This window comes from Danio aesculapii, chromosome 3 (genome assembly GCF_903798145.1).
Source record: "Danio aesculapii chromosome 3, fDanAes4.1, whole genome shotgun sequence".
In the NCBI taxonomy this organism is placed as follows: Eukaryota; Metazoa; Chordata; class Actinopteri; order Cypriniformes; family Danionidae; genus Danio; species Danio aesculapii.
The window spans coordinates 24,870,775-24,882,912 of NC_079437.1; the positions used below are offsets into that span (position 1 = coordinate 24,870,775).

At 33.8% G+C, this 12,138-nt stretch overlaps 1 protein-coding gene across 2 annotated transcripts in view; it reads right to left on the reverse strand.

The window, feature by feature from the left end:
* Window positions 1-12,138, reverse strand: part of ntn1b (netrin 1b) — an 89,109-nt gene that overhangs the window by 14,485 nt on the left and 62,486 nt on the right. For both annotated transcript variants that reach the window (XM_056453476.1, XM_056453475.1), the window contains exon 6: window positions 7,609-7,683. In XM_056453476.1, the coding sequence (XP_056309451.1) occupies window positions 7,609-7,683 (75 nt within the window). The remainder of the gene's footprint in view (window positions 1-7,608; window positions 7,684-12,138) is intronic.

Here is a 12,138-nt window from a genome sequence, read left to right on the forward strand (position 1 = left end):
AATGTGTACTTTTACTTTTTGGGTTGAGTGTATTTTTAGTGCTGTATATGTACTTTTACTCCACTATTTTCCTTCAACCTGCAGTCACTGCTTTATTTTTTACTTATTTTTTTTTATATTCGATTGGCTTAGTGGAATAATCAGTCCTGTGATTCCTATCCAATCAAACTGCGCATGAAAAAACATGTCATACAGAACAACCTTAAGACATGTGTGCATTAAAAGTGTCCAAGAAGACGTAAAGTCATTACTTGCAAAGACTGAGAGACTGTTTAGATGATGAAGATGATGATGATGATGATGATGTCTACGCTATGAGGACTGAATCACTAAATGCTATAAACAATTAATAAATTCCCTACAGAATTTATACACACTATTCTTAAGCTACTTTTTATGGATACTTTCAGTAATATTTATCGGAGGTGGGGGACTTGAGTCACGTGACTTGACTCGAGTCAGACTTGCATGACAAAAATCCAAAAAAGACTCAACTTGTCTTGGACTCATAACTTGAGACTTGGCATGGACTTGAGTTAAATGACTCTAAATAACTTGTTTTTGTTAAATACATAACCATTTGTTGTATATTATGCCTTCTTTAAGGAATTCACAAAGTCATGAATGTGCAGTATTATCTGCTCATCATTTCTCATATGGGTCCAAAAGATTCTCTCTGCTGTTCCAAATAAAGCACTGCAACCGATTCCTGACTCGAGTTGATGATTTTTTAAGAAAGTGGATAACTCGAGCTATTGTTTTTTTTTCCATGTCAGAGAGAATGCCAGGCAAGTTAGAAAGTAGAAAGTAGGTAACTTTAAGTCATTTGTGGATTAGCGTTTCCTGGAAATGCACAAAACCATTGTAAAAGAATCAGTTGGATTTGCTGTACTGAATCAATCGGTTCATTAAGAAGAACCACTTTAAACGATTCATTAGAATAATTCATTTGCTTTTCGACCATCAGATAAAGAGTATGCAGTGATGAAAAATGGAAGGTGCCTCGTCAAAGATAATTACATTCAGGTTTAAAGATTACAAGCAAGACTACGCCAAGAAGAAAAGATCAGCAACATGCAAAACATACAACTCAAAAATCAGCGATTCAATTACCACCACTTCTAATTTCATTCGGCACTTTAAATCACTCCAAAAATTGTAAGTTATGAATTTAGTTCTGCTGTTTTCAGCTTACGTCTTGGTTTGGTAAATCAAAGTTTATTCTATTTGTATATAAAAAGATTGCAAAAGAAATTGCAAAAGCTTGAAAATTGACAAAAATTTTATTGACTTGAAAGTGACTTGCTGGACCAAATGACTTGACTTGACTTGACTTGACTTGAAATAAGCAGTGACTTGACTTGACTTAAAATAAGGAGGGACTTGACTTGACTTGAGTCTGACAGAAATTGACTTCACTTGCTTGAGACTTGAAGGTTATGACTTGAGACTTGTTTGTGATTTGCACATGTGTGACCTTACAACAGATACCTTTACTTCACTTGCACTACATCTTTGGCCAAGTAATGGTACTTTTACTTGAGTATTATTTTTCATTACTCTTTTCACGACTGAATCTAAGTGTATACCAAATGTCCCCACAAGTATAGCAATGCCAGTAAATGTTGACTTAAACGGATTGACGTATTTTGAAGTATTTTGAAAATGTAAAAACAAGAAATGTTGTTTGCTACAGTATGAGGGTTGGTTTTAGGGCCAATTTTGGGGTTGGTGGATAGAATATACAGTTGATAGAGTATAAAAGTCATTACATCTGTAGGAATTCCCCATAAAGAAATTGTATGTGTGTGTGTAGTTGTTTGTGTGGTTTATGAGGACATACAATTGTATAGTGATGGGAATGACCTACAGCAGATGAACAATATTAAAGTGGTAATTCAAAATGCTTACAAATAATGCTTAACAGGGTCTATTGACATTCAAAATGTACCACATGTTTCCTCTGAGTGTTTTGTTTAGGTGTAAGGGTAGGAAAGGCCATATAATAAGCAGTTTAACAGTATAAAATGCATTACGCCTATGGAGAGTCCTCGTAAACCATAAATACAGGTATGTGCATGTGTTAACAGGCATAGTGTATGAAAAATGCTAGAAAAAAGTTAAAAACTTTCAGTCGGGGTTTTGCACATGCAGTGGTTAAAACAACACTGTACTGGTTCATTTACAACCATAACATTTTTTGAATGGCATATTTTTTTCAATGCTAAGATAGCTTTTATTTTATCTGTTTCCAATGTGCTGAAATCACAGGGTCTCCTCACACATGAGGGTCAGTTGAACCCCCACCCAAAGAGATTTATACTCCAGTCAGGACTCTCAGCTCAGCGAGTGTTACCTGTCCTATATAAAATCAACATGATGAATGACTTCCCTATGAGAACAACCGCTGAGTATGAACACTTGTGGCTGAGAGTGAAAAACGGAGTAAACTTAATATCACAGTCTGAACGATAACAGCTACAGATGACCAGCAATGCCATTGATACTGTAGCTTTTCTCTCTCACTCTTTCTCTGGTTTATGCTATTGTTCTCTTAGTCTTCGTGGTTGCTGATTCAACCTGTGGATAAAATCTATATTAACATTTTATCCCCGGGAGATGCCCAGAGATGTTTTGGAAAGCAGTGCGATAGCAGAGAGAGAGATTGTAAATGAGTCGTTTAAAGTAATGAGCAGTACTGAGATGTTAATATAGATAAGGTGCTACTGATTAATGAGGAAATTGCACTTTAGATGGCCTTTATGATTGGGATAAATTGAACATGCATGTGTGTGTGTCTCTCTCTGTTTAATTATCATAATTCTGTGTACAATATTTTCAGCCACAATTCAATTTGTGCTACAGGCATACTGAAGCTTATGATAGAGTCTAAAAATCTGAATTAACCTCTCTGGCAATCTGAATTGCTTTTTATTTGGACAAAAACAAGGTTTTATACATGAAAGTGAAGTGGCTTTTGTAGTGCATCTAGGTCACTGATCAAAACATAAGCAAATCTGTGACAGTAAGCCTGCAAACCTGTTTGTATTATTGTCTAATAAGTTGGCCTAACACAAAATCTACAGTTTTAAAACCTCTGGAAATTAAACATTTTAGATAAAAAAATCAGTTTAGTGTTCATCGTTGTACTACTATTATGTAACCCATAACCTTCTTTGTTGTGAAAATATTAAGTTAAAAAAAGGTTGTGTAATTTACAAGATTATGCATGGTTTCGCTTCTCCCCTTTTATCTGACTTTATTTAATTTAATTCTGAAGAAAACAGAGGTTGCAACTAGAGCTGATTGCATTATTACACTTAGAAAAACTTCTTTTGGTCAAGCTTGTTTTTCTTTTAGAGCATCGCATTAGTGGAATTTAATGCCACAATCTGTTAGAGAATGTGTATCTTTTTAGTCATTTGAGTATAACTTTAAGAAATGGCTTCTTAATAATCACCATTGTGAACACTAGGCTTTTTGATATTGTTGTTGTTGTGGCTGTTTTCTGTCGTTCATTTCAGTTAGAGCTGGACGATTAATCGAAAAGTAATCGAAATTATCATTCAAAACCTATTATCAATCAAAATTTTCAGGACGATTTTTTCAATCACTTTCCCTATGGGTTACTTGACCCTACTCTGTTAAAGGCTTTGGCTGATTTCTACTTCTGCTGCCACTTTGCAGCCACATCTGATATCTGGTCAAGTAGGATGTTAAACCCGTTCTTGAGCCTTACTTTGCACTACACTGACAATGAGTGGAAGCTGCCTTGAGATTGCATATCCATTACATTAAAATTATAATTTACATTTAAAATATTTGTTTACAGAAGATGCAAGAAATGCCCTGTTTAAAAAAATATTTATAGGATATACAAGAGCAATTTTATTTAGAGGAGATACTGCTTATTTTCTACTTTTAATATGAAAAGCACTAAAATAATTTTTGTTTCTAAAAGTTCAAGTTATTTATTTTCACTTTTTTAAAAGAAAAAAAAATGTTGGTTTCAGGCAATGTGTGGTTTAATTGCAGTTGTTCAATGTTGATGTTCAATAAATAATTATAGATAGTAGATAGTGTGTGTTTCCTTCAATTATTTTAAAATAAAGTCATGCACCCTTCATTCAAAAACTCTCACTTGTAATATGTGAGTGCATTTACTGTACAAAACTTATCAGTTTACTATGAGGGCAATAAATAAATAAATGAATAAATAAAATAATCGTAATCGAGTTAAAATGTTCAATTAATCGAGATTTTGATTTTAGGCCAAATCGTCCAGCCCTAATTTGAGTATTGTTTATAGTTGGAATTAGTTTTTTTTATTGGTATGGCCTTTAACATCTGGCTAAGGGGCCACCAATGAAAACTAGTCTTTGGGCTAATTTGGATACATTTACGTTCCTGGGGAATTTGTGTGGATTAATGTACACTGTCCCTTGTTTTGAAATAAATAAACATAAATGTACAGATGTTCTTGATGATTGCTAATGTTTCTGTTTGGGTTTTTGCACAAACCTTCATAATTCAAGTTCCTTTTATGTCAATATTATATATATTTATAATGTTATATATTTAATCAGTAGAGCAAATAGGTTAAACCTGAGCAATAATGTCTGGCACATTATACTGAACAACTTTAATAATAAAGGAGTAACGTGAGCCTGGCAATTGGCAATTTAAAGAATTGTTTTCAGTTTTGTGTGCCATATGCATCAGATGCTCAGCCATCGGCCCAAAGCTGACACTTGTTGACTTGTGGTTACATATTACTTACAGTCATCATTATGTCTCAAGGGACAATCAAAATGATGTCGAATTGTAAAGTATTACCAATTCATGTTTTAAATAAATTTTAAAACTAAACTGAAGCTTTATTCTATGGTGGCCTCGAACATTTGGACATATAGACCTGTAATTGTGACAAGAGTTATGGTTAAGTACACTGGTAAAAATATTTGTTAATTAAAAGTTTCCGTATTTTGTGTTTTCTGTTTAAATGCAGTTGTGAAATGCCTTCTGGGATGTTGATCTCTGCTCTGTTGACTTTTGATGGTGAAAATTTGGCTCTACAAACAAAACAGTGACTTTTATTGACATTTTAGTCGTTTAAGACTATTAAAAATGTTAATAAAAGTCCAACTTTTTTCAACTTTTTAAGGCTAAAAGTTGTCAAAAGAAAGATCAAGGTCTCATTACGCGATTCAAAAGCATAAATAAATGGGAGGAAATAAAATATAAGAACATAATACACATTATACACAAAATACAGAAAACTGCTAATTTACAGATTTTTTTTAACAGTGTATTAAAACAAAGCCTGTTGTTGATTGCATAGTCTATTCACATGCTGATATTAACAAATCTGTTGCACAAGGGGTTCAATAATACAAATAATTGAGCATGGTGCTAGCAATCACAATGTCATGGGTTTAATTGAATATGTGCTTTTAAATCTATCAGTTGACTTTACTTAAAATTTTAAAGTAAATTAACTATATTAACCAATAAGAAAACACTTGTGGATTAGAAAGTTTTAATGGATAAAAATAGTTTTCATGAAACCACCAATGCCAAAAAGCCTTAATATTTAGGATTCTAGCATTTTTAACTGTTGGTTTTAGGTATTTTTCACATACAATACAATAACACTTTAGAATAATGATCCATTAGTTAATGTTAGTTAATCTACTAACATTAACTAAGTATAAATAATCTTGTAAAGCATTTATTAATCATAGTTCAACATTAACTAATGTATTATTAACATCCAAAGTTGAGCTTGTTAACATTAGTTAATGCACATTAAGTTAACAAACTATAGCGTTTTTTAACTTAAATAACATTACCTAACGGTAACAACGTTGAATAAATACAGCGATTAATAACTCTTTGTTCATGTTGGTAAATAGATTTACAAACATTAACTAATGGACCATTATTATGAAGTGTTACCTTACATACTGTAGCATACTCTCCAATGCAATGTGACAATCCTGGTTCATACATTTTTATGCTTTAGTAAAATCAGAAATGTAAGGTTATTTTATTAAGGACAGACAAATTACAGGTTTAGGACACGTGTCTGTCTGCCTGTCTTTCTTCATTTTCTTTGTTCTTTAGTTTGGCAGTGTTTTGAGCATAGCCAGTGTGGTTCTCGCTCTTGGACGCTGCAAATCTCAGATGTGTTTCCAGACTTGAGGCCAGTCAGGAATGAGTTTATGATATCACACTGTGAAATCAAACATCTCTTTCTCGGCTTTGCAAACAGCCAGAGGACCTGTGTGCTGTCAAAGAAACATTCTTTTGCGTTGCGTCCTGAACATTGTATTTAGCAAAAATTAAAGTATCATGATTTACCTCAAAAATATTAAGTAGCACAACTGTTTGCAGCAGTGATACTAATCAAAAATGTTTGCAAATTTTAGAAATATTTTTCCAGGATCATGTGACAATAAAGACGTTATTCTATTTTAATATATTTAAAATGTTATTTGTTTCAGTTGTCTCAGTACTGGGTTGCGGCTGGAATGGCATCCGCTGTGTAAAGCATATGCCAGAATAGTTGGCGGTTCATTCCGCTGTGGCGACCCCTGATAAATAAGTGACTAAGTCGAAGGAAAATAAATTAATTAATTTGTTCCTTGTTTTACAATATGTGCATTCTTTTTTATAACTACAAAAATAAGATTTTGTGAGCATAAGATAATTTTTTTTTAAGTTTTGTAATCCGTTTCACATACTGTATGTGGTAGAACGTTCTATTTAATGTTCTATCCATCCATCCATCCATCCATCTATCCAATGTTCTGTTTAATGTTCCATCTATCTATCCATCCATCCATCCAACGTTCTATTTAATGTTCCATCCATCCATCCATTCATCCACCCATCCAATGTTCTATTTATTGTTCTGTCCATATCTATCCATCAATCCATCCATCCATCATCCATCAATCTTTCTTTCTATTCTTCCAACCATCCCAAAGTTTGAATGTTCTATCCATCCAATGTTCTATTTTATGCTCCATCTCTCCATAGTTGTGGCGACCTCTGATAAATTAGTGACTAAGCCGAAGAAAAATGATTGAATGAATTTGTTCCTTGGTTTACAATATGTCCATTCTTTTTTATAACTATAAAAAATAAGTGCAGATTTTGTGAGCATAATATTCTTTTTTAAAGTTTTGTAATCCATTTCACATATGTGGTAGAACATTCTCAAGAAGCCGATAAAAACCGGCCCAGACCATATTTTTAAGGGTCTATTCAGCCACTCACAACCTTTAAAGCTATATCTGCATTCTTGAACTTCTATAAGTCCTTTATTGTATTAACTATATTAGTATTTAAACTTCTGAAATCTCTGCTTTCAACAGGAACCAGCTGTCCCCTTTGTCCTCTAGATGCTGCGAGGCAGTTTGAGCATGTCCATCTGGAGAAACCTGCTGAGTTCACACGCTTTGATGCTAAAACATAAACCTTTAGCCTCTGAAGAAGCTGTCAGTACTGAGAGAGAGGGGGAGCACATAAAGAAAGAGATAGAAAAGAGAAAGATGTCTAGTGACGTGAAGGGGAAAAGACAGCTAAATAACAGCTACTTACCGAAATCTTTCTTGCAGTATTTTTTCATGGTGACCTTCATCTTGCCCTTGGGTGCTTTGCAGTGGGAGTCGCAGTCTGAGGAAGATAACAGGCAGGTAGTTTTTACATGTATAGAAAACATAATAAATGCAAGTTTCAAATAGGCTTTGTGAAAATAAAATGTAATTAAAAAAATAGTGTAATAATGTTACTTCATCACTAAACGTGCTTTACACTCTTCTAATTCATCTAATAGTTTTTTTTTTATCAACTTGGCTAAAATATATTGGAAGCCGGGCATTCTCTTCATTGGCATCTAAGTTGTGGAACTCTTTAAAGCTCTGATATTCGCAATGCAGAATCCCTGAGTGTTTTTAAATTATCTTTTAAAAATTACTTTTTAGAGGAGCTTTTATTTGATTTTTATTTGATTTTTAGATCTATTACTACTATTATTATTTTTTCATTTTATGTGTTTTTAATTATTTTTTATCATTGATTTTTTTCTTAGCATTTTTTCCTTGTATGTATCTTTTACTGCTGCACATTTTATGTCTGTCAATGCCTTGAGCTGCTACCTTATAGGCGTTATATAAAAATAAAGTTTATTATTATTTTTACTAGGTATGTCCCAATCAGATTTTGTTTTGCACTTGAGTCTGAGTTCAAGTCATTTGATATTGAGTATCTACTGATACCGAAACCTGATCCGATACTTCTATAATACATAAAAAATAAAAAAGAAGAGTGAAGAAGCAGAACCAGGATGTTACTTATTCTTTATTTAATTCACCTTATTTTAACATTCAGCAACTCTGTTAACAAACAGAGAACTTCTGTGAGGTAGCTTGAACAATCAAGTAATAAATAACATAAATTCTTTACTTTTGGACTTTAGTGCAGCAGTCATTATAAAAAAAATCTAATATAAAAACAAATAGCACCTCAACTTAAAATACCACAGTGTTTGCAAAGCCAGTAATGTGCTTTTAGGAACTGAACCCCTAACTCTTTCTGTCATCACAGTAGTAAGTTTCACAGAAGGAAATGTATGTTTTTCTTAATAAAAACTAACATCTCTACCTTGTCAGGTTTGAGCCTGTTTCTGTTCTCATCAAGGACGTTTGCAACGACACCAAAAATCTCATCAGCTTTATTATTATATATTTAAAGCAGTAATATCACCCTAACCTACTTAATCCCTAACCACAACCTCAGAACCATTCAAATACAGTGTTGGTAGCATAATCTGATGGGTAGGATAAAATGTCAGGACACCGGCATTTAACCAATGTAGCGTCATGCTACACGCGTTGCTGTTTTTGTGTGAAGGCTAACTCTGTGCCATCGCATAACTATAGATGTGTTAAAAAATAAATATATATATATATATATATATATATATATATATATATATATATATATATATATATTCGAGTGATGATCGGGGGGGAACATTCGATATCGATTGACATTCGAACATTCGATATCGACCCCTAATTATTACTAAGCAAAACAATTTTTAAAAAATGAAACAATACTTTTTTCTGACTTGTACATATTAAAAAAACGTAATAACAAAAAAAATCATGCTGAAAACTTTGGTTTAAATGAAAGTGGTGATTTAAAAGATTAAAATTGACAATTAATTAGTATTCTGGGGCTGCATTGTGATTTTTAAATGAAGTCTTTAATATGTCATCATATATTTCTTGTTTCAAAAAGGCTTAACTGCATTTTTGTTATTTAAACTTTGTTAAATTGTTCAACCGAATGACATTTTAGAGGATATTTCCATAAATCATTGACTTGTGTACATGCACTAAATGTAAATCTGGAAATAATTGGTAAGAGCACTTGTTTTATATTATATTGTCTAATGAAATACCATTTGTGCGCTTTAAAGTGTGACTCAAGTGTCTAGATGATTTTGTCATTGGCACATTTCAAAAGAGTCGCATTAGAACTAATTAAGACTTAATGGGTATTTAATCATTTAATCTTTTCTTAACTTAACCCAGTCATTTTCTCACCCTAATTATCAGCACCTCCCCGTATACCCCCACTTACTCAGCGATGTCAGGGCAGGGGGTGCACAGGTCATTTAAACTTCATTCAGACACAGAACACCCCCGTCACAATGCCCACAATAGCCAATCCTCATTTAAACGCAGCTTTCCACATATAAACCTCAGGGACGCCATCCAGCGTGATGATTTATAGCTTTAGCGCTGAGTACATCTATTCAACACCACCGTAGAGACCCGAACCCCACACGGAGGCCTTGGCGATGGAAAAACTTCAACGCCAGGCACCTTTTGGACTGAAACTAGGGTGTTAAAATGGATCGCTTCTCCTGATGCAAACTGAAACCCGAGAGTCTCTCGTCGTATACTGTAGATACTTCACTTATAGTGTAATAACCTCAGCATTTCTGGAGGAGTGAGAGCATGATGGAGGTTTATAAAATATAGAATAATATATACAATTATAAAACATTATATTTGGATAGATCTGTTTATCCTCCATCCAACCTCCGTTTATCTATCTGTTGTTCTTTTTATTCAACATTCCATTCATCCATTATGAATTCATCATCCAATATTCCATTCTCTCAATCTATCCATCTATTCATCCATCCATCTAAATGCTCTACCATTTTATCCATCTGCCCATTCACCTATCCATCCATCCAACATTCTTTCAGTGTTCTACAATATTTATCCATCCACCCACCATCTAACATTCCATCAATCTGCCATTCTATTTATCTTTCCATCCATCAATCCACCAGTCTAACTTCTCATCCATTGGTTTTTTGTTTTGTCCATCCATCCATTCATCCATCTATTCATCTATCTATGCAATATTTTATTCATAGTTCCATACATGTATCCATCCTTCCATTCATTAGGTATCAATCTTGGTTTTTATTATTATCAATGTTTTGTTAAGCATTCCATTCGTCCATACATACATCTTCCATTCAACATTCTATTTGAAGTTCCATCCATCCATCATCCAAATCAAGTCACTTTTAGCTCTTCACACACTTCAAATTGTGTCAAAGCCGCTTTATAAATATGTCCAGCATTATAATGTTCCATATATCTTACTTTCTTTTCATCCATCCATCTGATGTATTAATATTCTATCCATCCATCCATCCAACCAACATTTAATTTAATGATTCATTCATCTATCATCTATATATCTTTTATTCTATTCATCCAGCATTATATGCAATGTTTCATCCATCCATCTATCCATCCAACTTTCATTCTATTCGTCCAACTATCCAAAAGTTCTAATGTTCTATCTGTCCAAGGTTCTATTTTATGTTCCATCCCTTCATTATCTATATAACATTTATTCTATTCATCCAGCATTCTATCTAATTTTCCTTCCATCCATCCATCTATCCATTCATCCATCCACCCATCCAATGTCCTGTTTAATGTTCCGTCCATTCATCCATCCACCCACCCATCAATTCATCCATCCATCCATCCATCCATCCATCTATCCACCTAACATTCTATTTAACGTTCCATCCATCCATTCAACCATCCAACATTCTATTTAATTTTCCATCCATCATCCATCCATCCATCCAACATTCTATTTAACGTTCCATCCATCCATCAATCCATCCATCCATCCAATATTCTATTTAACGTTTCATTCATGAATCCATCCATCCATCCATCCAACATTCTATTTAATGTTCCATCCATCCATCCATTCATCCATCTAAAGTTTTATTCTAATGTTTCATATATTTATTTATCCATCCATCCATCTATCTTTCATTCTATTCCTCCATCCATCCTGAAGTTCTAATATTCTATCCATCCAATTTTTTATTTTATGTTCCATCGCTCCATCAGCTATATACTATTTATTCCATTCATCCAGCGTTTTATCTTATATTTATTTCTATCCATCCATCCATCCATCCATCCATCCATCCATCCATCCAATGTTCTGTTTATTGTTCCATACATCCATTTGTCTGCCCATCTATTTATCCATCAATCAATCCATCCATCCAACGTTCTATTTAATGTTTCATCTATCTATTTATCCTTCATCACTCTGTTTATTGTTCCATCTATCTATCCATCTATCCATCCATCTATTTGTTTTTCTACTGTTCTATAATTTTATCGTTCTGTTTATCTTAAGAGTCTCTAGTCACAGCTGCTTTGCCTAGTGTAATAACTTGAAGATTTCTGCCGGACTGGACAAGATGGGAGCGAGAAGACCTTTCAGCTTTCGCCTGAATATGGACAAACTTCATTATTTTCTCCAGCCCTCTGTCCAATCCACCCTTTTCATGTCCCTTTATATTCCGTCTGAATGAGGTTACCTGGGCAACGGCGAAGCAGGAAAGAACCACCAACCCGAATAAAAAAAAGAGAAAGTTTGAAGGGGAAAGTTGAGGGGGGTTGGAGGGCTAGAAGAGCGAGATGTCTGGCAGCTTTGGGGGGTGGTGGAACACAAAAAGCTGGTGCGCAGAATTAGGATGTGAAGGACTGTGAGGGGGGA